This window comes from Cnephaeus nilssonii (genome assembly GCF_951640355.1).
Source record: "Cnephaeus nilssonii genome assembly, chromosome: 11".
Lineage (NCBI taxonomy): Eukaryota > Metazoa > Chordata > Mammalia > Chiroptera > Vespertilionidae > Cnephaeus > Cnephaeus nilssonii.
The window spans coordinates 93,651,039-93,677,309 of record NC_137082.1 but is presented as its reverse complement, the minus strand read 5'-3'; the positions used below and the strand labels follow the sequence as shown (position 1 = coordinate 93,677,309).

The following is a 26,271-nucleotide window of genomic DNA, read 5'->3' as shown; positions in this document are numbered from 1 at the left end:
CCGGGTCCCGCGGACACGGGTCTTACTCCGCGCAGAGAAGGGAAGCAGGCTCTGGGCATTGGCCACGGGGCAGGTTCCAGGTCTAACAGGAGGCGGAGCTGGGACTGGCCTTGGGTCTCCCGGGTTCCGTCCCGTGGGGTACCCAGGTCCTGCCCCCACCTCGGGTCTGACTGGCGTCTCTCCCGCAGCCTGCCAGTGCTCAGCCCTCGGCTCCTACCCGGCACCCTGCAGCCCAGCGACGGGCCAGTGCGCGTGCCGCCCGGGGATCACGGGACGGCGCTGTGACCGGTGTCTCTCGGGCCACCCTGACTTCCCCCGCTGCTCAGGTAAGGGGGCGCCAGAACCGTGGGGGGCCCTGTGCTGCCACCTCGCCGAGCAGCCTGCAGCCCTGCAGACCCTCACGGCTCACAGCTGCGTGAGACCCACATCTGCCTGCTTCCTCCCCGATTCAGGTCCATTGAAAACGCCTGCGCAGTTTCAGACTTGCATTCTCTAAGGACTCAAGGATTTATGCCTAAAATTAATCCCATGTGTTAAAAATTTGTGTTTATTTTTATTTTTGTTAATCCTCATCTGAGGATATTTTTTCATTGCTTTTTAGAGAGAGTGGAAGGGAGGGGGAGAGACACCGAGAGAGAAACATCAATTGGTTGCCTCCGGCACGCACCCCGACCAAATCTGCAACCAAGGTTCATGCCCTTGACCGGAATTGAACCTGGGACCCTTCAGTCCACAGACCGACGCTCTATCCACTGAGCCACGCCGTCCGGCCAAACTTGTGTTTCTTGATTCGCATGTAAACTCTCTGGGTGGCGAGGGTGGCCCTCAGCCAAGCCCATCTCCTCCCCCTCCCAGGCATCCCAGCCTCTCTTGGATCCCGAGGGGTGTCCAGCAGGTCCTCTGTGGGCAGCTGGGCGGGGCCTTCGCTGGGGTTCTGCCCACCCCCGGCCTCGAGGGGACCATGTCATCTTCCTCAGCACAGGTGTGAGGGGCAGGTGCGGGGCTGGACCAGAGCTTAGGCGGTTTGAAAGAGTGAGATGAGGAGGAAACGTTGTTGTGAGTTGGTGCTTATCCCTCGATGGACATGAGGGAGAGTCTGCGTGCTCCATGGCCGAGGCCGTGGACATAAGATGCTCGCGGAATCTCGGGTGCTCCAGGCGCCGCAGCCCCCAGGGCAGGTGGCTCCGACCAAGGCTTCGGGACCCTCTCTCTGTGGATAAGGTGTTTGTGAAAGGCCGAGTCAGACTCCCCAGGGAGGACGGTTTTCACCCGGCCGGCATGGCTCAGGGGTTGAGTGTCGACCTATGAACCAGGAGGTCACCGTCGGTCAGGGTACATGCCCAGGCTGCGTGCTTGATCCCCAGTGTGGGGCGTGCAGGAGGCAGCTGATCCATGGTTCTCTCTCACTGATGTTCCTATCTCTCTCCTTCTCTCTGAAATCAATAAAAACATATTTTTAAAACGAGAGAAGGTGGTGTTCTCAGGCCCTCAGCTCCCGATGGCGCTTGGAGCCCTGCATCTGAGCCATCGAAGACAGGGCCACGGCTCCGACTGGACCCAGAGCCTCGCTCACCAGAACCCTCGGGAGACCAGGGTTTTTGTGGATGGAAGTTGTAGCCGTCGCCAGTGGGCGTGGCTTGTCTCAGAGAAGGCTTGAAGGAGGCTGTCTGGGGCTGACCGCTCACCTCCACAGGGTCCGGAGGGGAGGGGATCCCGGGAAGTGCTGAGGCAGCGGGCAGTGGGGCTGGGCAGCCGACTTCCTCAGAGCTAGAGGGCAGCACTGGTCAGCGTGGGAAGAAGCCAACAAGGAGAACCACAAGGGCGGGAAGACTGTGTTGACCTTACAGAGGAAGGCGAGGGAGCCTGGAGAGAAAAGGAGATGGAGATGGAGAGATGGAGAAATGGAGATAGAGAGATGATAGATTGATAGATAGATAGATGATAGATGATAGATAGGGAATATCATTAGGGAAGAAACTGAAACAGACCAAGAGGAGACAATAAATGCAATATATATATATATATATATATATATATATATATATATATATGGAACAACTTGTAAGAAAACAAATAGCTATGGATTTACTTAAATTGTTGGATGAGCCCGGCTCACAGCAGCTTACCCAACCCTCTTCATTCTAACGCTGTACAAGAGTAAACGAGAGATTGCAAGGTCCCTGCTCGCTGGAGAGAGGTTGCATTGGGCTTGTAATCCTGTATTGACTAAGGCAGCAAAACAAGCTAATTTTAGAAATACTGTAGTACACACGAGGAACAGGGGATTGTGACATTTAGGGAACTGGGTCTTGCTTAACAAAAAAATGTACTGACAGATTCTGGAACTTTGTAATTGGACGGTTAAAAGAATTCCTTAGTACAATATCGCCCTCTTCTGGGAAATCCTAAAGATGCTCAAAATTCTAGTGTCTCTCTCCCCCAGTCTCCTGCATCTTCAGTTAGAAGTGAACTTTTACACATTTTGGATGTTAACCCCTTATCAGATGTGGCATTAGCGAGTATCTCCCCCCATTCAGTAGGTGTCCTTTTCATATTGTTGATGGTTGTCTTTGCTGTGCAAAACTTGTTATTTTGAGGAAGTCCCATTTATTTATTTTTTTCTTTTGTTTCCCTCAACTGAGGAGATTTATCAGAAAAAATATTGCTAAGAGGAATACCTGAGGTTTTACTGCCTGTGTTTTCTTCTAGGGTTTTATGGTTTCGAGTCTTACATTTAAGTCTTCCGTTCATTTTGAATTTATTCTTGTATGTGGCATACGGTGGTGGTCTAGTTTCATTTGGTTTTTTTGCATGTATCTATCTGTCCAGTTTTCCCAACCCCATTAACCGAATAGGCTGTCTTACCCCACTGTATTTTCTCGCCTCCTTTATCAAATACTAACTGGCCGTGGAGGCGTGGGCTTATTTCTGGGCTCTTTAGTCTGTGCACTGATCTCCACGTCTGCTTTTATGCCAGCTCTGTGGCCTGACATCAGGTGGCTGCACACCTCAGCTTTGTCATGATTGCGGTGGCTGAGTGGGGTCTTTTGTGCCCTGTGTCCATTGCAGTGTTAGTTACAACAGCCAAGATATGGAAGCCACCCAAACGCTCTTCAATAGACCAGTGGTGAGAACGCTGTGGTGCATCCATAACATGGAATAAAAAAGAACGGAATCTCAACCATTTGCAACAGCGTGGGTGGACCTAGAGGATTGTATGGGAAGTGAAATAAGTCAGAGAAATACCTTATGATTTCACTTATATGTGGAATCTAAAGAATAAAATAAATAAACAAAACGGACTCACAGATACAGAGAACTGACTGATGGTGGCCAGAGGGGAGGGGTGGGGGGACTGGGTGAAAAAGGTGAAGGGATTGAGAAGTTCAGATTGGTCGTTACAAAACAGTCACAGGTGTAAAGTACAGCATCGAGAATGTAGTCAGTAATATTGCAATCGCTATGCATGAGGCCAGGTGGGCACTGGGAATATTGGGGGAACACCTTGTATAGGATTATCTAACCACTGTGCTGTATATATGAAACTAATACTATATAATAAAGAGGTAACATGCAAATTTACCATCACAACCTCGCACAAGATGGCCACCCCCATGTGGTCACAAGATGGCCACCACAATATGACCCGCAGGGGAGGGCAGTTAGGGGCAACCAGGCCTACAGGGGAGGACAGTTGGGGGCGACCAGGCCGGCAGGGAAAGGTAGTTAGGGGCGACCAGGCTGGCAGGGGAGGGCAGTTGTGGGTGACTGGGCCAGCAGGAGAGGGCAGTTGGGGGCAATTGGGCTGGCAGGGGAGGGCAGTTGTGAGTGACTGGATCAGCAGGGGAGGGCAGTTGGGGGCGACCAGGCTGGCAGGGGAAGGCAGTTGGGGGGCAATCGGGCCGGCAGGGGAGCAGTTAGGCATCAATCAGGTTGGCAGGGGAGCAGTTAGGGGGTGATCAGGTTGGCAGGCAGGCAGGCGAGCAGTTGGGAGCCAGCAGTCCCAGATTGTGAGAGGGATGTCCGACTGCCGGTTTAGGCCCAATCCCTGTGTCGGACATCCCCCGAGGGGTCCCAGATTGGCGAGGGTGCAGGCTGGGCTGAGGAACACCCCCCCCCCCCCCCCGCCTCAGTGCACGAATTTCGTGCACTGGGCCTTTAGTACAAAATAATATTGAATGTAAACTGTAATGGGAAAAAATGGGGGGAAAGAACTTTCAGTTGTGGGCAGATACTAGACTTATTTGTTGGCAAAGGGGGTGGTTTGGGAATTAAGACCATAAGATTATTTGGATGCCTTTTTCTGAATTACCTGCAATGTCCTTGCCACCCACATATAAAAAAATAAAATGTAGATGAACTATTTTTATTTTTTGTATATTTTTATTGATTTCAGAGAGGAAAGGAGAGGGAGAGAAAGATAGAAACATCAATGATGAGAGAGAATCATTGATCAGCTGCCTCCTGCACACCCCCCACTGGGGATGGAGCCCACAACCTGGGCATGTGCCCTGACCAGGAATCAAACCGTGACCTCCTGGTTCATAGGTTGATGCTCAACCACTGAGCCACGCCAGCTGGGCTAGGTGAACTGTTTTTAAAAACAAGTAAAACTTTGAAACTCAAAACATCAAAACAAGGAGACAAACAAATAAACACTAAACCCCAGAAGCTGACCACGTTTTTGAATCCTACACAGGCCCCAGCATTCCCTGCGACCTGGCCGGCACCCTGGATGCCAGTTTGGTGAGTGGACAGTCACAAAAGGCTGCGATTCTCACTATCATTCTGGTGCTTTTAAAGACGAGCACAGTTGGGAGTTTCCTGAAATTAAAAGTAAATTAAATCAAGGCCTGAGGCCTAACTGCTTAACAAGGTCACTGCTCATTTTCAAGATGCAAATGTGATATTGTGAGTTCTTTTCAAAAACAAAAGAACAGGTTCCTTTAAGCTGTGAACTCTGGAGTCCTGATTATTGTAGGTTTCTCTGAGGGCGTTGCCACCACAGAGCCCTGGTAGCACATGATTAAAATTAAGAAAACCTAATGCTAATTTCACATTAAATAAAACTGTCTGTGTACAAAGTAAGTATAACTTATTTGACACTAGAGGCCTGATGCATGAAATTCGTGCAAGGGTAGGCCTTCCTTCCCCCGGCTGCTGGCACTGGATTCTCTCTGGCACCCGGGACCTGGGCTTCCCTCGCAGCCCCAGCTTCCTCTGGAAGGTCACCCAGAAGGTTGTCTGGAAGGACGTCCGGTCTAATTAGCATATTAAGCTTTTATTATTGTAGACTAGAGGCCCAATGCACAAAGTTCATGCAAGAGTAAGCCTTCGCAGCCACAGCGGCTGCCTGGACCCCTCCCTCGCAGCTGCGATGGCTTCCTCAGTCCCGTGGCTGCAGCCTCAGCTGAGTCTGGAAGGACGTCTGTCTAATGAGCATATTACGCTTTTATTATTATATATTATTATAGATTACTCCAGGACAGCACTGCGATACTCTCTTTATTTTCTCAGCACTTTAGGGATTGCTGTCCTCTTGGCCGGGGAGCTCAGGGGGGAGGGGTTTGCCCCCGTCCTATGAATCTTGATGGGGTCTGAGCAGGGATGCTTATTGCAGAACTTTCAGAGAAACATAATTTCTACTGATTCTCTCATGTTAATATTCAGATACTTTTCCACTTAAATTTGTAGTCCAGGCTGTCCCAGAATCCACAATGGCAGCGTTATACATCACAGTGCTTTTTAAGTTTTTCTGTTTTCCAATTTTGTTTTAACCAGAACTACGGGTTATGTGAGTAACAAATAAGGGAGGAATAAGAGAAATGAAGCAGACTTGGCATCAGTCCCGTGCTTTTATTCTCCTGGATACACTTCATTTACTTTTCACGGTCAAAATGCGTCTCTGACAAGCTTTGTTCAGAACACGGTTCCTTCCTCTGAGATGTCACATCTTGGTTTGCTTTTCTTTCAAAGGGGCTCTGCCAGTGCAAGCACCACGTGGAGGGTCCCACCTGCAGCGTCTGTAAACCACTCTACTGGAATCTGGCCCGAGAGAACCCCAGCGGGTGTTCAGGTCACGTTTCTTACTCATAATGACTCACTCCATGGCAGCCTCCTCGTCACCGTCTCTGCCTCAGTGACTGCACCCAAAAGGAGCTGCTGTTTAATCAGTTCCGTTCGTCTGGAAGTTTGTATAAATGTTTTCATGTTTCCCCCGACTTTTGGCAGAACTTTGCCATTTTCACAATCTCCACCGGGGTCGAAGACCCTGTTCCCATAGCGTGTGTGGCTGGGGAAGGCGGCTCCTTGATCAATGGTCCTGACTGCCTGGTTTCTATAGCCCACTCTTTCTGAGTCCATTTCATGCTCAGATTAAAGCCAGGGCAGGACTCAAAGCCGTGAAGCGGAAGGTGCTGAGTGGAGTGACTGCTCTTAAATAGAGTGTGTTCTCATGTCAGCAATGACCTGGACACTCGACTCATTTAAAAACCCCCTGATGCTGCCCTTTGTCTCGGAGCCGTCACAGACCGGCCATTTCTCCTCGGAGGTGGGGGTGCGGATTCCGAAGAGCAGCCCAGCCCGAGGGTTCGGCAGTGCAAGCCGACTCCTGTGAAGCATGCTGGGAAGTGACCCTGTGCAGGGGCCGGCATGGCGCAGTCCCGGCGCTGGGGGCTGCTCCTGTGTCCCCTTGGCCCAAGGACGCTCTCTTGTCTCCACAGAATGCCAGTGCCACGCGGCGGGGACGGTGAGCGGAATTGGAGAGTGTGGGCAGGTAACGTGAGCCGATTTACCTGGGACGCCAGCAGCGACTGGCTGGGGTTCTGTGGGAGGGTGTTAATTAGCGCCTCTGTAATTGTACTGCGTGCAGCCATCTTTTTGGACGTTTTTTATTTTTTAAAATATAGTTTTATTGATTTCAGAGAGAGGGGAAGGGAGAGGGAGAGAGAGAGAGAAACATCAATGAGGAGAGAGAATCACTGATCGGCTGCCACCTGCATGCCCCACACTGAGGATCGAGCCCGCAACCCGGTGACCGGGAATCGAACCGTGACCTCCTGGCTCATAGGGCGATGCCTCTCCGGCCGGGCCTTTTGGACATTTTTAGATCCTGACACACGACTTGGTATGACACACGAGGCCTCACGGGTCGAAGGCTTGAGCAGTGAGTTCTGTCGCCTTCACCCGTCTTGCCGTCCGCTCCGTGTTCTGCAGCGCGACGGGCACTGTCACTGCAAGCCCCACGTCGGGGGCGGCTCCTGCGACACGTGCGACGGCGGGTACTTCGCTCTGGAGACGGGCAGCTACTTCGGGTGTCGAGGTACGTACGCCCGGGCCCTGAGGGAAGCGCGGGGCGATGGACACGTCAGGGCAGCCTTTCCTCTGAGTTCCTCGTCCTCCTGCAGGCTCCCGGGGGTCGGGCTCAAAGCTCCTGTCCAAGGACTTGGCCAAACTTCCCGTTGAAACGTGATGGCTGCACGTGGGGTCGCCAGCTCCTCTGCGCCAGCACACGCGGGGTTAAAGATAACACACACGAGTGGGCCCTCCCGGTGGCTCAGTGGACAGAGCGTCGGCCTGTGGACTGAAGGGTCCTGGTTGGGGGCACAGGCCGGGGTTGCGGGCTCGATCCCCAGTGTGGGAGCTACAGGAGGCAGCCAATCCATGATTCTCTCTCATCATGGATGTTTCTCTCTCTCTCTCTCTCTCTCCCTCTCTGAAATCAATATAAATATACTTTAAAAGTAAAATAAAAGACATAATTGGGATGAGGGAGTCACTGTAAATGACATTGAGGCTTAGTCGTTTTAAAGATATATTTTGTAAGATCAAAAACGCTCACACAGGATTTTTTAGAGATTATATTGTTTTATTTATTTATTTTAAATTCATCTTTATTGTGGAAAGTATCACGGATGTCTCCCTCTTTCCCCCACTAACCCCCCTTCGCCACTCCGCTGTCTGTGTCCATGGGCCGTGTATAGGTGATAGGAGTTCCCTGGTTAATCTCCCCCGCGCCCGCCTTCCCTCTGAGACCCCACAGTCTGCTCCGTGCTTCCAGGTCTCGGGGTCTCTGTTTGTTAGAGTCCACGTGAGTGAGATCATGTGACACTTGTCTTTCTCTGACTGGCTCTTTCACTCAGCGGGATGCTCTCCGGTCCCTCCAGGTGGACTCCGAGGGTTTTATTGTTTCAAACAATAAAGCTGTGGGAGGGGATGTCCCATAACCCTCGTCTTGCCTCTACTGCAGCCCCTCCAGCACTGAGCTGCTGAATCGCTTTCAGCTCCGAGCTACTGCCCCCTAATGGACACGTGGGGCCGTACCATCTCAGTTGGGAGGCTCTCATACATATTTCAAACACCTGCCAGACACTGGAGGCCGGGCAGAGCCGAGGGCCCTGGCTCACGGCTTCCTCCTCGAGGCAGGGAGGCATCCCGCGGGAGATGCTCTGAGGGTGACCCTGCTGTGTCCTGACTTTCAGGGTGTCGGTGTGACGTGGGTGGGGCCGTCACCCCCATGTGCAGCGGGCCCGCCGGGGTGTGCATGTGCCGGGAACACGTCGTGGGGAAGGCGTGCCAGCGGTGAGTCTTGGAGGCTTCAAACCCGCTAACTGCTGCTAGCTTGTGCCCAGGGTGTCAAAACGTGCCATTTTGAAGAACTTCAAGTCGTTTGCACTTAAAGTGTTGGGATAGTTTTGACCCTTCTCTGTGATGGCCATTATTGGACTCTTGAAAGGAATCCATTAATAGGCATGAAGTTTAAGAGAAAACAAGGCATAGAAAGGTCATTCTAATGATCGTACATGGGTGTATATATGTAACTTGTAAATTTAACATGTTCACTACTGTATCTGAGGTCTTACTAACAGTACCTGACACATGGATGTTAACATTTGTGTGAAGAGTGACTACAAGTTTGTGAGTGGATGGATGGATGGATGGATGGATGGATGGATGGATGGATGGATGAAGGGGTGGATGGGTGGGTGGGTGATGGATGGGTTGATGGATGGATGGATGGATGGGTGGATGGATGGGGATGGATGGATGGATGGATGGATGGATGGATGGATGGATGGTGATGGATGGATGGATGGTGGGTGGGTGGATGGGTGGATGGGAGGGTGGGTGGGTGGATGGATGGGTGGATGGGTGGGTGGATGGATGGGTGGATGGGTGATGGATGGGTGGGTGGATGGGTGGGTGAGTGAGTGGATGGATGGATGGATGGATGAATGGATGGATGAATGAATGAATGAATGGATGGGTGGGTTAGAGTAAGGAACCTAACTTGACTTTGCTGAGCTGTGGGTGCCCTTCAAGGACGATTGGAAAGATGCTGCCGCCATGTGATGTGCTCAGCGTGCCCTCACCTGACTGCAGGGGCGGGGGGGTGGGTGCTGGGTGTGTCGTGTGGGTGTTCACATGAGTGAAAGCAAGCTTTCGGAGAGAAAGCTCAGCGCCCTGCCTGTCGTATGTAATGCGCCCTGTCGGGTGGTGGGGTCCTGGGCGGCAGCTGTCGGGATTAACAGGTCGTCGGATGATCCGTGAGCCCAACCTGCGACATGCGTGTCTGCTCTTTGTCTGTGAAAGGCCTGAAGACAACCACTACTTCCCGGACCTGCATCACATGAAGTACGAGCTCGAGGACGGAACCACCCCCAACGGGAGGGAACTGCGCTTCGGGTTTGACCCCCTGGAGTTCCCCGAGTTCAGCTGGAGAGGGTACGCCCAGATGACCCCTCTGCAGGTGCGTGGCCGACCTCATCACGCTTCAGGTGAACTCTCCCCAAGGCCGACTCCAGGATTGGTTTCCTCCTGGAGAATAAGGGAGTGTCATGGGCTCGGGGTAGGGCTGGATTTAACTGATAAACATATATATGGATTTCACAGTTTCTTGTTAGTTTAATTTGGTCACCAAATCAGAAAATGAGAGGATTAAAGAAAAATGGTGCTTATCTCTGGAGACATTTTATAGGAAATTTCCCAAACAACATTAGGCTGTATTTTAACATGAGAAATTTTTTCTTTAAGCCAGTTGTGGAAAATAAAAACAAGTTGACCTAAATGATTCCAATACAGCTTATGTTGCTAATTTTTATTTAATTTTTACTTTTTAAAACTCCGAATTACTATACAAATAGAAGCTAAGGTGAGTGGGGCGTTTACATCTGCGCGATTTCGTTTTCCTTCCCCGCGTTCCTCCTTCCCTCCGCCTCCTCCGCTCTGCCCCTCTCCCCCAGCTCAGTGTTGGAGGGGAGTTCACACTTTACCGTTAGAACGTAACATTTACAATGAACACGTTCCATGTGGTCTCTGAGTGGTTTGTTCCCAGCGTTTCTCTTCGAGGGGGGTCTCCTCAAGCTGTGTGTCTCGGGGGAGAAACTCGGAATGAAAGAGGCAAACTGATGACCCTGGCAACCCAGCCCGTGTCCCGTGCGGACCCAGAACTAGCCGTGTTCTCATTCAGCCCTAGACAAGCGTGACCGTCCGTCCAGGGTCCCCGTCCAGCTGCCTTTCCCAGGCGGTGCCAGGACCTGAGACGCTTCACTGTTTGCTCCTCCCGTTTCTGTCCTTTCCGGCCACCATGTTGTTCAGAAGAAAGCGGGCATTCCCCTGAGTCAGCGCAGGATGGGAGTGACTGAGCCACAGGTGTGACTGACGTGTTTGCAGGAATGGCTCTCCATGGTGAACTCGCTGGGAGTGTCTTCAGTCCGAGGGCTGGTGGTGGTGCTCAAAACACCGCTGACTTTCCTCTGCTCCTAATCCCTGTTTGCGTTGTCATTTTCCAACTGCAACCTGTGTGAAAGGTGAAGTTAGTCAGACTGAGAGGGTGAGCGGGAGTGCCTCCTGGGCCGCTCAGCTCGGCTCCCAGAACAGGGATTCTGCCCAGACGTTCACGTCCCAGATTTCTCGCTCCACCACTGTCCCTTCAAAAATGATTAAAAAATCAAAGGAACCACTGATTTGGAAATCTCCAAGTTCCTTCCTTTCTTTCTTTTTAAAATATATTTTTATTGATGTCAGAGAGGAAGGGAGAGGGAGAGAAAGATAGAAGCACCAATGATGAGAGAGAATCATGGATCGGCCGCCTCCTGCACGCCGCACTCTGGGGATCAAGCCTGTAACCCGGGCCTGTGCCCTGACCAGGAATCGAACCGTGACCTCTTGATTCATAGGTTCATGCTCAACCACTGAGCCACACTGGCCAGGCTTTATTATTATTATCTTTATTGTTGAAAGTATTACAGATGTCCCCATTTTTCCTCCACTAACCCCCTCCACCCCACTCTCGACCCCTCCCCGGGCCTTCTCCGCGCGATGGTCTGTCACTGGGCTATGCACGTGCATATAAACTCGTTGGCTAATCCCTTTCCACTCCACCCCCTCCCTCCGAGGTTCCGCACTCTGTTCCCTGCTTCTGTGTCTCCATGTCTATTTGGTTCATCAGTTTATTTCGTTCATTAGATTCCACATATGAGTGTGATCATGTGATACTTGCCTTTCTCTGAGGGGCTTATTTCACTCAGCATAGGCTCTCCAGGTCCCTCCAGGCTGTCTCACGGGTACGAGATCCTTCTTTTTTACTGCTGCGTAGTATTCCATGTGTAGATGGCCCACAGCTTTTCACAGCTGCCGAGTGTCTGAGCCGTCCTTGGGCCCCAGCCGGATTGGATCATGTCGTCAGACTTAAAATAGCCTGGTCTTTCCTCCCGCTCTGGGCTCAGCGGCCCTTCCGTTGTGTGAGCACCAGGGTTGGTGGATGTCGGGACGCCCCGCCGACAGCATCTGAAGGCCCGTGTTCTCCTTGGATGGGGCCTGAGTTACATTTCCTGTGACTTACTGAGCGCAGTTTAGTTACATCCAGATTCATCTCCCACGCGTGTGGGGTCTGTAAGCGTTCCTGAGCCGCCCTCGGTCTCTGCGACCATTTGGGATGTATAAGTGAGCGGGCCCTGGAGAGTCTCTCTCTGGGGGTTGCATAGCACCCTGTCCTCTCTCTCCCACCTTCACTTCTCCCAGCCGTGCGAGTGCGTGGCCTCCGTGGCCCCCTGTGGCTCCCTGACCAGCCCCCCACCACGCGCTCTGCCTGCTGCTTACAAAGGTCAGAGGGGACCCGGTGCCGAGGGAGTGCCTCTCACGCCCCTTCCTTGTGAGGGACTTCGATTCGTTGCCAGGCTGCGCGTTTCCACCTTCCTCAGTGGTGCAGGCGCTTGCTGAGTGGGTGTGAGGTTGTACGTGTGTGTACATGTGTGTGCACCATGTGTGCATGTGTGTGTGAACTACGTGTGCACGTCTGTATACTACATGTGAATGTGTGTGCTCTACGTCTGAATGTGTGTACGTATGTGTACACTATATATGATAGTGTGTGTACACATGATTGAGAGTGTGTATCTGTGCTTATTGAGTGGGTATGAATATGTGTGTACACTATGTGTGTGTGCACACTACGTGTGAATGTGCATGTGTGCACGCTACGTGTGAATGTGCATGTGTGTACATGGCGTGTAAATGTGTATATATGTGCATGGCATGTGAATGTGTGTGTGTGTACATGGCATGTGGATGTGTGTACGTAGCATTGTATGTGTGCACACTACGTGTGAATGTGTGTGCACACTGTGTGTGAATGTGCATGTGTGCACACGGCATGTGAATGTGTGTACACCAGGAGCCGGTGTGAAACATGGATGAAGCCGCTGTTTGGCCCATGTCCCGTCTACACTGTGTGGCCCTCGGTGTCTTTCAGAACGAAGTGAGGGTCCTGCTGAGCGTGGGGCCGTCGAGCCGCTCTCAGTTCCGTGTTGTCCTGAGATGTGTGAACCCTGGAGCGGAGGCGGTAGCCGGCTTTGTGACTCTTCATCCTTCTGGGGAGAAGGCAGGTGGGTACATTTTCAGGCCCCTTTTTGGATAAGAAACGATGGACCAGGGAAACGTTTTCTCCTCCATAGACACACCCGCCCGGTGCTGGCCTGAACCGGACAATGCTTGCGGCGCCCTGCCCTGCCCCTGCCCTGCTCCTGCCCTAGCTCCTGCGCCTGTTCCTACCCCTGCCCCTGCTCCTGTGCCTGTTCCTGTCCCTGCTCCTGTTCCTGCACCTGCCCCTGCCCCTGCCCCTGCCCCTGCCCCTGCCCCGTTCCTCAGCATCCTGCTTATTGCACTTTGCTGTTACATTGCTCTTTAGCAACCTGTGTGCTTGGCTGGACACCGAGGGCTCTGATGTCACCACAGGAAAGCTAGTTTATAACTCGCTCACAGGAAAGTGCGTGTCGCCTTGCGGTGCTGAGGGACCTTGACTTCCCGCCTAAACAGTCCCCTTGCCTCAGGCAAACCAACCCGTTTGGGAGCACGGGGCGAGCACAGGAAGCTAAGATGAGTGTGTGAGCAGGAAGCTGGGACTCTGGGAGGAGCGGGGACCTTGGACAGGGGTCAGGGGGAGGGCCCTGGGGGCCGGTAGAAGGCGGTGGGAGCGTGGACCTCCCTGGGATCTGTTCTGCGAGGGTCAGGGCTCCTGCCAGACCTGCACACAGACTCCAGGCGGCAGGAGGGCCCGACAGGGACACGCACTGGTGCCAGTGGGCCCGATTCTGAAAGAAGGCTGAGCCCGGCGGCGTGGCTCAGTGGTTGAGCGTGGACCTGTGAACCAGGGGGTCACACTTTGATTCCAGGTCAGGGCATGTACCCGGGTTCCGGGCTCACTCCCCAGTGTGGGGCAGCCAGGATAAGCCCTAAAACACGACTTGCCCATCAGTTAACCAGCACAGCCCACAAGGGTGTGCACAGACTCCTTTGCTAGGAGATACGAGCGTCGGGGGGTCAGTCGCTACAATGACCCCATCTTCCTTTTCCTTTACGTGAGTGCTGGTGACGCTGAGCGTTTATTGTGTTGACCTGTTTTCTTTCTCCTTGTGGATTGTAATTACGTTTCTTTTGACGATTAAAAAAGGTGCCAAGGACCTTTCTAAGCAATTGGCCTGTGTTAATATACTCAATCGAATTAAATATCTCTAACGAATTAAAAAGTAACTCGCAATCCCAGCATGGATCGCCACTGCCCACGTCCTATCAAGGTCTTTCTAGGCTGTTCTTACATACGTGTTCATGCAATTAAAGAAGTAAGGTCTGCACGTAGGATCAGCCAACTACCCTACACGTTTGCAGATGGAAACCGCACGTGGGAAACGGATGGGCTGCCCGAGCGAACTTGTTTCTCTCTGACAGACGCTGCTCAGAGCAGAGAGGTCGTCTTCCTGCCCAGCACGGAGCCAGCCTTCGTCTCCGTCCCCGGAAGCGGTCCGGCGGACGCGTTCTCACTGGCACCGGGGACGTGGGTGGCCTGCATCAAGGCAGAGGGGGTCCTTCTGGTGAGCAGTCATTCTTTTCTTTTTTATCTGTTTTTATTGCTTTAAGAGAGGAAGGGAGAGGGAGGGAGAGAGAAACATCAATGATGAGAGAATCGTGGATCAGCTGCCTCCTGCATGCCCCCTACTGGGGATTGAGCCCACAACCCGGGCATGTGCCCCACTGGGAACAGAACCGTGACCTCTTGGTTCATAGATCGATGCTCAACCACTGAGCCACACCGGCCAGGCTATCGGGTTCCCTTTCAGACACCGATGGTGACATTTGCCCTCACATGATGCAATGACATAGGAGCCAATGTAAGGTACCTTCTATCATCTTATAGCCAACTTCTCACAGACAAAACATTTAACGAATTATAACACGTCAGGACATGACGTTTTCTAAATAAATGCAAAACCTAATGAACATGTGTCCCAGTCTTTCAAAAGGGGAGATATCTGTAATACTATCCTATATAATAAAGAGGTAATATGCAAATTGACCGTCACGCTCTCATACAAGATGGCCACCACAAGATGGCCTGCAGGGGAGGGCAGTTGAGGGGGACCAGGCCTGAGGGGAGGGTAGTTGGGGGCAATCGGGCCAAAAGGGGAGCAGTTAGGTGTTGATCAGGCTGGTAGGGAGTGGTTAGGGGGTGATCAGGCAGGCAGGCAGGCGAGCGGTTGGGAGCCAGCAGTCCCGGATTGTGAGAGGGATGTCCAACTGCCGGTTTAAGCCCAATCCCAATTGGCAGTCGGACATCACCCGAGGAGTCCCAGATTGGAGAGGGTGCAGGCTGGGCTGAGGGACACTGGGACACCCCCCCCCCCCGTGCACGAATTTTGTGCACCAGGCCTCTAGTTAACAATAAAAGTTTATTAAAAAAAAATTAAAAAGAGGAGACGGTAAAATCTCCCCTGGATTGGAAGGTGGTAAGGTTTGCCCTGCGGCTCTTATCTCCAATGCTCATGGCCCCCCATGAGCGACTTCGGGGGTGCTGGTGAGTCGGGCAGACGCAGCAGCCATGGGAGAGGTCAGCTAGTAGCTTCACCTCGTGGTGGGGTCAGCTGTGTGTCGCTGTTTTACCTCTAAAGCAGGGCCACCAGCATGGGCGTGACTGCCTGTTGGTCTTCATTTCCTAGGACTACCTGGTGCTGCTCCCCAGGGACTACTACACGGCCCCCTCGCTGCAGCTGCCCGTCACGGAGCCCTGTGCGCACGCGGGGCCTCCCCACGAGAAGTGAGTGTCACGGGCCCTGATTCAGGCGGCTTGCTGCAGGGTTTCATGGACCTCAGGTCACATCTGCAGCCGGAAGCTCTGATAATGACTTACGGGTGGTTTTCTCTCTGGAGCAGGCGACTCGCTTTCACTAAGAATCACACAGCACTTTGCACCCGTAGCTGGTGCTTAAGAGTGGCTCGCACCCGTAGCTTGTGGAGATGCTGGTGCATGCCCCAGTAACACCCACGGTCCTGCATACGTGAGGGAAGACGCTTAAAACAGAACATGGTGATTCCTCCAAGCTCCTGCCGATGGAAATGCCCTCCCGGCACCTGTAGTAGGCGCTGTGGTGCTGGGGCAGGATGGGTGCCCGATGGATGGGTGTCCGGGTTGCGCGGGATGCTGTGTTTGGTGTCGGTTGTGACGGCCGCATCTTGTTGTTGCAGCTGCCTGCTTTACCAGCAGCTGCCACTGGCCGGCTTCCCCTGCACCCTGGCCTGTGAGGCCACACGCTTCCTGCTGGACGGGCAGCCGAGACCCATGGCCCTGAGGCAGCCCAGCCCCGCTCACCCCGTCATGGCGGACCTCGGCGGCCAAGAGGTGGGCAGCCTTTTGTTGGCTGTCAAAGCTATTACTCCCCTCTCCCCCCGTGTCCCCCCCCTCGCACGCCCCCCCCCCCCCCATGTCGGCTGAAAACCCTTGGCCCCAGTGCTCCCGGGTTCGGGGACCTGGAAGGACGCCTCGCAGGTTCAGTGGAGGTGCGCCGACTTCTCTGCTGCGGTTGGGGCTGGCCGCGCCCCGTGGGGTAGGGTGTGTGCGTCACTTTAGATGGTTTGCATCCATATAATTTAACGTTTCTTTTCTAATTAAGATCAGTTAAAAGCCTCAAGGCCCATTTCCTTTCCTCTTATCTCCCATCGGGAGATTTCTTTCCACTTCAAGCTGTGGAGCGTCTCTTACCTTGAGACACAGGCAAATGGATGAGAGGAAGCGTAGAAGCCCCTACATGCAGGGGTGCAGATTTCGGAAGTAGAAGTCCAGGTGCCCATCAACTCTGAACGGAAGGGGGTCGATGGTGACGTGCTGTTCGTCTGGGTCTCCTCTCTACGGAGCAGCCCGACCCGCAGGACCCAAGCCTGGCAGTGACACCATGGAAACCGATTCCCAGGGTCTGCGCAGCCCTGTTTCTCGGCTGCCCATGTGAGCACGCCCGGCTCATCTCCCGCCTGTCTGCACTGCCCTCCGACAGGTGGAACTGCACCTGCCCCTGCGGGTCCCGCGCGCGGGCCGCTACGTGGTCGTGGTCGAGTATTCCACGGAGGCAGAGCAGCTGTCTGTGGCCGACGTGCGCGTGGGGAGCCCGGGGTCGGTCCTGGCCGGCCAGGTGACCATCTACAGCTGCCAGCACAGGTATCAGGCCTGCCGGGGGGTCCTCGAGCGGGGCCGTCGGGGGTTAGCTGGGGGACTTTGGTTTTCATCGGGAGGGAAAGTGGTTCCTTCCTGAGGCGATGTGCAGCGTGGGGGCCTGCAGGCTTCTCGTCGGCAGTGCCTGGAAAATGCCGCATGTTCTTGAAAAGCTGTCTGTTCTACTTTCCATGTTGGCGCAGGTTCCCAGGAAGCAATGTAACCTTTGTATTTTCCTCGCTGGCGCCCCCTGTGGGCCCGGGGACATGCTCGCAGGTCGAATGCTGGGCAGAGTGCAGGCTGTAGGCGCTGGGAAAGGCGTGGTCTCGCCTGCCCTCCCAGTGCCCTTCCGAGGTGGAGGTCACGCGTGTTTGATGATCATTGGAGAGGAATAATGGGACAAAGGATTGTCACATTTCACCTGATGTCCCACTTTCCAAGAGCTCTGACCAGGATTTATTTATTATTTTTTAAAATATATTTTATTGATTTTTTACAGAGAGGAAGGAAGAGGGATAGAGAGCTAGAAACATCGATGAGAGAGAAACATCGATCAGCTGCCTCCTGCACAACCCCCTGCTGGAATGTGCCCACAAGCAAGGTACATGCCCTTGACCGGAATCGAACCTGGGACCTTTCAGTCCGAAGGCTGATGCTCTATCTAGTGATCCACACTGCTTAGGGCTGAACAGTATTTATTAACAGTTGTTCTCCCAGCTGGTGTGGCTCAGTGGATAGAGTGTCCGCCTGTGAACCGAAGGGTTCCAGGTTCGATTCTGCTCAAGGGCACGTGCCCTGGTTGCAGGTTCCTCCCTGGCCTGGGCCCTGGTTGGGGCTCACACAGGAGGCAACCAATCCATGTGGTTCTCTCACATCGATGCTTCTCTCTCTTTCCCTCTCTCTTCCACGCTCTCTAAAAATCAATGGAAAAATATCCTCGGGTGAGGATTGAGAAAAAAGCTGTTTCCTTGGCATAAGATTCCAGAACACAGGCAGCTGTGCAGAGCCGGCGGCAAGTGAAGAGCCCGTGCCAGGGCTGCCCCGGGATGTTCACCGAGGCCTGGGAGTCGGAGGCAGCAGGCGGGAACGGCAACGGCCACCCAGCTCAGGGCGGAGCCTGGAAGGTTCTGCTGCCTCTCCTCCCATGTTGCTCCTTGTCCAGCCCGAGGTGACCGAGGGGCTGACACGCTCCCTGTCCTGCACGTGAGAGAACTTGTGGGGAGAGGTGCTCTCAGCGGCTTCGAGTGGAAACTGTTATGAGACTCGAAAGGCCACTGAGTTCACGTCACACTCAGCCAGCCTCGCAGATGAGCTGTGAAGGCCCCTCCTTCAAAAACCCAGCCACCCCTTTCTCTGGGCTGATGACTGAGAAAGCAAAGAATATGATCGCGTTTGGATTTGTAATCGGGCATCAGAGGGGGCAAAGTTGCCCGGAATGTTCCTTCTTGGTCGGAAGGCACTTCCTCTCCAGGTGACGTCAGCCACCGCTGGAATGTGCACTCCCAGCGGGCGGGTCACCCCAGGAATCCTGGCGACTGGGCCACAGTCCGGGGCCAGGCTCCTTCACGCCCTGTCTGCCTCCGCTCCAGCTCAGCGCTCCCCCAGGCACAGGGCCTGGCCCTCCTCCACAGGACAGAGTAGGGCTGGCCAGGAGCCACAGAAGCTTCCAGAAGGCCTGGTAGCTCGGAGTCATCCGGACAAGGCTGAGGAGTGAGTTCAAAGCCCAGAAGAGAGGGCGCTGCCGGGCTCCATAGCGCCCCTCACAGCCTCTGTCTGGACGACACGGTGGGGGAAGAGACGCGAGGTCCAATGCAGGTGGTTCTGGCCGTGGGCAGGCCAGCACCGCGTGCCCACCCGCAGCCCCCTGGTCAGGGCCCCAACACCGTGTCGCATGGACCGGGAGTCCCTGTCGCCATGTTCTACCACTCCCGGGGGGCTCATGGTATTGCTTCTCTGGCTAAAATAGTTCCTTTCTCTACCTTGCTGCTACGTGGCCAAAGGAACAGGCTACATACACCACAGTCCAAAGAGGTGCGATTGGACAATATGTGACCCATAAAACCTATTTCAAACGGCAGCCCTTCAGCACCGCAGCACCTCCTGCTGAGGTCGGGCCCCTGCCATCCTCGAAAGGAAGAGAGAATGACGTCACTGAGCTGCTGAATGGGCCACACGCTGTGTTTGGCCTTTAACATCATCTCCTTTTAGCCCTCACCCCAAAAGTCATCGCATAAATTACTCAAATACAGGTTGGGCAGACGTAGGTTTACCGTTGTGAGAACAGAAACAGAGTTTATGCTTGTGTTACTACTTATTAACTGTTGTATCGTTTTCTGCATGAAGAACTGTAATCCTACTTTGCCCCACCCTGCATTTCCCAGAGATGGTCATTGTTTTAGGGTGTCACTCCTTCCAGATTACATTCGCAGATAGAAAAGTTGCTACCAAGCCCGGCCCATGGCTCAGTGGTTGAACGTCGACCTCTGAACCAAGAGTTAGTGGTTCAACTCCCAGTCCGGCCACAAGCGTGGGTTGTGGGCTCGATTCCCAGTGTGGGGCATGTAGGAGGCAGCCTCTCTCATTGATGTTTCTCTCTCTCTTTCTACCTCTCTCTCTTCCTCTCTGAAAGCAATAAAAATATATTTAAAAAAGAAAAAGAAAATTTGCTAGAGTCTGAAGTCAGGAGCATCCCTCAAAAAATACTTCCTTTATGGGTTTCACCATTACAGTGGATTCTTGGTTCAAAACTATGGCCCTTTATTTACTTATTTATTCATTTATTAAATTTCTAATTCTCACCCGAGGATATTTTTTTCCATTGACTTTTGAGAGAGAGTAGAGAGATGGAGGAGAAGGAATTGAAAGAGAGAGAGAGAAAGAGAAACAGAGAGAGAGGTCTGTGTTCAACCACTCCCAGGAGGCTCATGGTATTGAGAGAGGGAGGGAGGGAGGGAGAGAGAGAGAGAGGGAGGAACATCAATGTGAGAGAGACATGGATTGGTTGCCTCCCGCATGCGCCCTGACTGGAGTAGGGGATCCTGTCCCACCCGAGGTACGTGCTGTGACTGGAATGGAACCTGGACCTTCAGCCCACGGGCTAACTATAACCACTGAACAACACTGGCCAGGGCAAAACCTTGACCTTTTCACTGTTCCTGGACTTGGCCTGATGGGACGGAGGGAAGGCGCCGGTAGAAATGGGTCAGGAGGAAGGCGGAGGTGGGCTCTGGGCTCCTCAGGGCGTCGGGCACGGCCTCCATGCTCCCTCAGGCGCGTGGGGGGTGGTGGCGGGGCCCGTGGGCAGCACCATCGCCAACTGTCGGAAGACGTGGGTAACTTGCGCAGAAGCTGTGCCTTAAAGGCAGGCAGTACTGGCCCTGGGCTCTGTCGCCCAACTAGACCGGTTCCCCTGGAGAAGGTGAGCAGGGCGTTCAGCTGAGGGGCAGCTGGGACGTGGGGAGGCCCCTCCCAGCTGGGCATGCTGCATACCTCCCGCTCAGCGCAGGCAAGTTCGCTGCTGGCCACCGGGCCATCGACAGTAGAGCCCGAGCCACCAGCCACCCCAGGAGGCACCCAGGGCAGGGCCAGGGGTCGGGCTGAACACATCTCCTCCTGCAGCGTCCTGTGCCGGAGCGCCCTGACCGACAGCCGGAGCCGCCTGGCCACCTACGAGCTGCGAGCCGATGCCGACGTCCGGCTCAGAGCCCGCAGCGCCCGGCTCCTGCTGGTATGTATGCCCGTGGGTTTGTTTGTTTATTTTTGTTAATCCTTACCCGAGGATATTTTTTCATTGATTTTCAGAGCGAGTGTGAGAGAGATACATCAATTGGTGCCTCAAAGCACACACCCCGACCAGGGCCAGGGATCTAGCCAGCAACCGAGGCGTGTGCCCTTGGCCAGAATCAAACCCGGGACCCTTCAGTCTGCGGGCTGACGCTCTATCCACTGAGCCACACCAGCTACAGCCCCATTGGGATTTAGAAGCATTTGGTTGATACCTGTGCTCTTAAACATAAGCTTTTACAAATGTGGCTGGGCAGAAACCGGTTTGGCTCAGTGGATAGAGCGTTGGCCTGCGGACTCAAGGGTCCCAGGTTCGATTCCGGTCAAGGGCATGTACCTTGGCTGCGGGCACATCCCCAGTAGGAGGTGTGCAAGAGGCAGCTGATTGATGTTTCTCTCTCATCGATGTTTCTAACTCTCTATCCCTCTCTCTTCCTCTCTGTAAAAAAATCAATAAAATAATAATAATAAAAAATAAAAATGTGGCTGGGTTGTTTTTTGTGGTTTTTTAAATATATTTTATTGATTTTTTACAAAGAGGAAGGGAGAGGGATAGAGAGTTAGAAACATCGATCAGCTGCCTGCTGCACACTCCCCACTGGGTATGTGCCCGCAACCAAGGTACATGCCCTTGACCAGAATCGAACCTGGGACCCTTGAGTTCGCAGGCAGACGTTCTATCCACTGAGTCAAACCGGCCAGGGCTGGCTGGGTTTTTTAACGTCTGTAACATTAACCCTGTGAAGAATGGCCAGTTGTTTGATGTTTATTCTTCCATCTAGAAGTCTGTCCGGCCTCTCCTTTGTTTGAGCCATTTTTAGAACACGCGGTCAAGTTTGATCATCACACATGAGCACGTCTCACAAAACCCCATTGCGTTAATTTTTACTTTTGGTCACTGTTGTGAATGAAATGACGCCGGCCGTGACATTTCCTCGCTTATTAGTATCGCTGGCGTGGAGGAACGCATTAGTGACGGTGTCTCTTCTTCCGCATTTTACTGTTTCATTATGTCTATTGGATCTCGGCAAATTCCTTCAGAGTTTCAAAGGTTGTAATCATCTGGTATTTTCACCAGACGGTTGCTACTCTATTTCAAAGAGAGCAATGACTCAGCTACCTTGACGTGTAATGTTAAGACTGAAAATGGCAAGTGTTGCAGGTGAAATGTACGCTGTGCCCACCTGTCGGTAGCACACCTGACGAGGGAGGGTTTTGACCAACAGGCAGTGAGGCCTGCACTGGGAGGCAGTGGCCAGATTCACAATGAGTGTCTCGGGGAACATAGAAGTCTGCAGTGTGAAGCACTTCCTGGGGCTGTTATATCCAGCGCAGGGCACACCCGGGGACCGCCCGCGGCCTCGCCCGCCTCCTGTGTTTTAAATATGCGAGCTCGACTGCAGTAAAGCCTTGGCGCTTTCTCTAAAGAAGTACCTGGAATTAAGCTTTAAAAAATTTCTCTATAAAGTATATATCATTTAAGACTTCCTTTTTAAAATTACAAATCTATTTTTAAGCCTAACAATCCAATGGACTCTTAACCTTTTCATCTTTGGGCTTTCGCAAGAAGGAACTGTCTCTAGAGCTAGTTTTTGAGTCACACAAGGAACTCTGGAAGTTGTGATGGGGCTAAATCTTCATCTTTTTCTTTTAATCCTTGCCAGAGGATATGATTTTTGTTTTTTAGGGAAAGAGAGAGAGAGAAACATCAATGTGAGAGAGAAACATCGATCGATTGCCTCCTGTACGTATCCCTACCAGGATCGAACCCTTAACCTAGGTACGTGCTCTGACCCAGAGTCAAACCCGTGACCTTTTTGGAGTTGGGACGATGCTCCACCTGACTGAGCCACCGGCCGGGGCTGTATCTTCCTTTTGACACACGTCTGCCCTTTTGAAACAGTCCGGTGTCCTGCCGGCAAGAGTAGAAGCTCCCGAGGGCAGGGACGGTGTCTGTCTTGCAGGAGCCCAGTCTCAGTGCCTCACAGAGAGCAGATGTTCAGTAAAAATCATTGATACTGAATAGCTTATGATCAAGCTGCCCATACAGTTCTACTCTAAGCTGGAGTGTGTTGGTAAGTTAATAACCGAGTTCCTTGTGTGACTCAAAAACTAGCTCTGGAGACAGTTCCTTCCGCGAAAGCCCTGTGCCGAGGTCTGAGTCACCCTCTCTGAAGAAGGACTGAGTGCAGCAGGAGCAGCCCTTGTGGGCGCAGCAGGCTCCTGGCTGCCCACCACGCCCCCGCCTCTCGGCCAAGGGGTCTGCAGAGCCAGCACCAGCTCAGGGCAGGAGAGGGGAAAAGGCACCAAAAGTCCCTGAGAAGGAATTGTGCTGGAACCTTCACACGACCTTGTTTCTTTATATAATTACTAGAGGTGCGGTGCACGAAATTTGTGCACGGGGTGGGGGGTGTCCCTCAGCTCAGCCCACAGGGATCGGGCCTAAACCAGCAGTTGGACATCCCTCTCACAGTCCAGGACTGCTGGCTCCTAACTGCTCGCCTGCCTGCCTGCCTGCCTGATTGCCCCCTAACCACACCCCTGCTGGCCTGATTGACACCTAACTGCTCCCCTGCCGGCCTGATGGCCCCCAACTGCCCTCCCCTGCCAACCTGGTCACCCCAACTGCCCTCCCCTGCCGGCCTGATGGCCCCCAACTGCCCTCCCCTGCCAACCTAGTCACCCCAACTGCCCTCCCCTGCTGGCCTGGTCGCCCCACACAGCCTGCTGTTTGGTCGTTATTGTTACTGTGGTGGCATCCCGGACAATTTGCATATTCCTCTGTTATTAGTATAGACTAGAGGCCCAGTGCACAAAATTTGTGCATGGTGTGTGTGTGTGTGTGTGTGTGTGTGTGTCCCTCAGCCCAGCCTGCACCCTCTCCAATCTGGGACAGCCCTCTCACAATCCAGGACTGCTGGCTCCCAACTGCTTGCCTGCCTGCCTGCCTGCCTGCCTGATTGCCCCTAACTGCTTCTTCCTGCCAGCCTGATCACCCCCTAACCACTCCCCTGCCAGCCTGATTGACGCCTAACTGCTCCCCTGCCAGCCCTATTTCCCCTAACTGCCCTCCCCTACTGACCTGGTTGTCCCTAACTGTCCTCCCCTGCAGGCCTGGTTGCCCCCAACTGCCCTCCCCTGCTGGCCTGGTCACCCCTAACTTCCCTCCCTTGCCAGCCTGGTTGCCCCAAACTGCCCTCCCCTGCAGGCCTGGTCTCCCCCAACTTCCCTTTCCTGAGGCCTGGTCCCCCCCAACTACCCTCCCCTGCAGGCCTGATCCCCTCCAACTGTCCTCCCCTGCAGGCCTGGGTCCCTCTCCAACTGTCTTCTCCTGTAGGTCTGATTGCCCCCAACTGCCCTCCTCTGCTGGCCTGGTCACCCCTATCTGCCCTCCCCTGTAGGCCTGATCACCCCCAACTGCCCTCCCTTGCAGGCCTGGTCCCTCCCAACTGCCCTCCCCTGCTGGCCTGATTGCCCACAACTGCCCTCCCCTGCCGGCCATCTTGTGGCGGCCATCTTGTGTCCACATGGGGGCAGCCATCTTTGACCACATGGGGGCGGCCATCTTGTGTGTTGGAGTGACAGTCCATTTGCATATTGCTCTTTTATTAGATAGGATTCCAGGGCACTGTAGTCACCAACCTTGAACAACGGTAGGAAGGATTTGTTGCACATGGTGCTGTATGAGTACCATGATGCACTTTTTACTACTTTAAAATAACAACGATAACTTCTCTGGATGAATTCTTTACCTAACAGCTTTTTTATTATTTTTATTTTTTTTAAATATATTTCTATTGACTTCAGAGAGGAAGGGAGAGAGAAACATCAGCAATGAGAGAGAATCATTGATTGGTTGTCTCCTGCACGCCCCCTACTGGGGATGGAGCCCACCACCCAGGCATGTACCCTGACTGGGAATCCAATGGTGACCTCCTGGGTCATAGGTCAACGCTCATCCACGGAGCCACGGCGCCTGGGCCCTCACAGCCTTTTTACAGAGTGCGCTTGACCTTGCCCTGGTTTTGCTGGAAACTGCAACGTACCTCTGCATTGTGTTTGCTTGACAGCATCAGATCTGTATCGTTCCCGTCGACGAGTTCTCAACGGAATATTTGAAGCCTCAAGTCAGATGCATCGCCAGCTACGGGCCATTGGCTAACCAAAGGTACCGCGCCTCCTCCTTTGCCCCTTGTGCTCAGAGCGATACTGGCGTGCGTGTAAGGTTGCGACTTCCTGCTTCAGAAGTGCCCACAGGCCAAGGTGCGCAGGCTGGCGGTGAATGTCACAGCCAGCCAGCTCGTTGGCCGCAGGAGCAAGAGGCCGAGCCAGCGGCAGGGTGGAGGGCAGGGGGAGGGGGAATGAGCCCCGCCCCCAGGCAGGTACTGAGCTCTGTTCTGAGCTCTTGCGTGAGTCCGCAACCATTTAATCCTCGTGTCTGAGGCTCTTCATGTAAAAAGCCATGAAGTAGTGACCCGCCTCACCACGGTGCTGTGAGACGTGTCCAACCACAGCTTGCTGGGTTTGGTAGGGTTGTTTTGCTGTGGATTCAAACATAATTTACAGATGCAGCCATGCGACCTGTGCCATGGCCAGGACGGAGCCGGGCAGTGAGACCTGGCTGTGCCTAGGGGACGACGGGGTAGTTCCCGTGGTTTTACAGTTTTACGTCACCTTGGCGGGTAGAGGTGAATAACAGTGTTCCGCTGGGCTGACCTCACTTAACAGCGTTCGTTCTCAGAGGGAAGTGTCAGTGAGCTTCGTGTCGCCCCCTCACCCTCAGCACGAAGCTCTGTCTTTCTGTTTTGGCTCGTGGTTTTGAGGCGGCGGATGGAGTGCCCTGTGGTCCCCCGGCTTATGCTCAGAATCTGTATCTTCACCGACAGCAGGTCTCCTTTTGGGTTATCTTTATATAAGATTTAAAAACCCTCTTTTTCAGGGCCACGTGCATCTCCGTGTCTCCCGAAACTCCTCCGGCAGCATGGGTTTTGGATGCCCCACGTGGGGGGCTTCCCCCTCTCCCGCCCCAGGACCCTTCTCCTTCTGCTAACGTGGTTACTGGAGTCACTGTGGAGGCCCCACAGGTAGGCCCCCCCTTCCCCCCGAGGGTGTTGTTTCGAAGCCAGTGGTTCTCGAAGTGTGTGGCCCTGACCCAGTGGCATCCATGCCACCTGGGAACGTGTTAGAAATGCAGAGTCGGCCTGGCCGGCGTGGCTCAGTGGCTGAGTGTTGACCTCTGAACCAGAAGGTCACAGTTTGATTCCTGGTCAGGGCACATGCCCAGATCGTGGGCTGGATCCCCAGTGTGGGGCGTGCAGGAGGCAGCTGATCCATGATTCTCTCTCATCATGAATGTTTCTATCTCTCTCTCCCTTCCTCTCTGAAATCATTAAAAATATATTTTAAAAAAACAAAGAAATGCAGATTCGCAAGCCCCATCTCAGAGCTTCTGACTTGGAGTCTCTGGAGGGATCGATGTTTTCACACACCCCCCAGGAGTGCAGGTGCCCTGCAGT

General features: G+C 53.5%; 1 protein-coding gene across 2 annotated transcripts in view; it reads left to right on the top strand.

Annotated features, from left to right (window-relative positions):
* Positions 1–26,271, top strand: part of LAMA3 (laminin subunit alpha 3) — a 142,242-nt gene that overhangs the window by 40,656 nt on the left and 75,315 nt on the right. For both annotated transcript variants that reach the window (XM_079784239.1, XM_079784240.1), the window contains 15 exons: positions 189–326; positions 4,700–4,746; positions 5,977–6,076; positions 6,723–6,775; positions 7,216–7,321; positions 8,481–8,580; positions 9,592–9,748; positions 12,752–12,884; positions 14,224–14,366; positions 15,489–15,586; positions 16,015–16,168; positions 16,818–16,978; positions 20,591–20,699; positions 24,826–24,923; positions 25,695–25,839. In XM_079784239.1, coding sequence (XP_079640365.1) covers positions 189–326; positions 4,700–4,746; positions 5,977–6,076; positions 6,723–6,775; positions 7,216–7,321; positions 8,481–8,580; positions 9,592–9,748; positions 12,752–12,884; positions 14,224–14,366; positions 15,489–15,586; positions 16,015–16,168; positions 16,818–16,978; positions 20,591–20,699; positions 24,826–24,923; positions 25,695–25,839 — 1,742 coding nt within the window. The remainder of the gene's footprint in view (positions 1–188; positions 327–4,699; positions 4,747–5,976; positions 6,077–6,722; positions 6,776–7,215; positions 7,322–8,480; positions 8,581–9,591; positions 9,749–12,751; positions 12,885–14,223; positions 14,367–15,488; positions 15,587–16,014; positions 16,169–16,817; positions 16,979–20,590; positions 20,700–24,825; positions 24,924–25,694; positions 25,840–26,271) is intronic.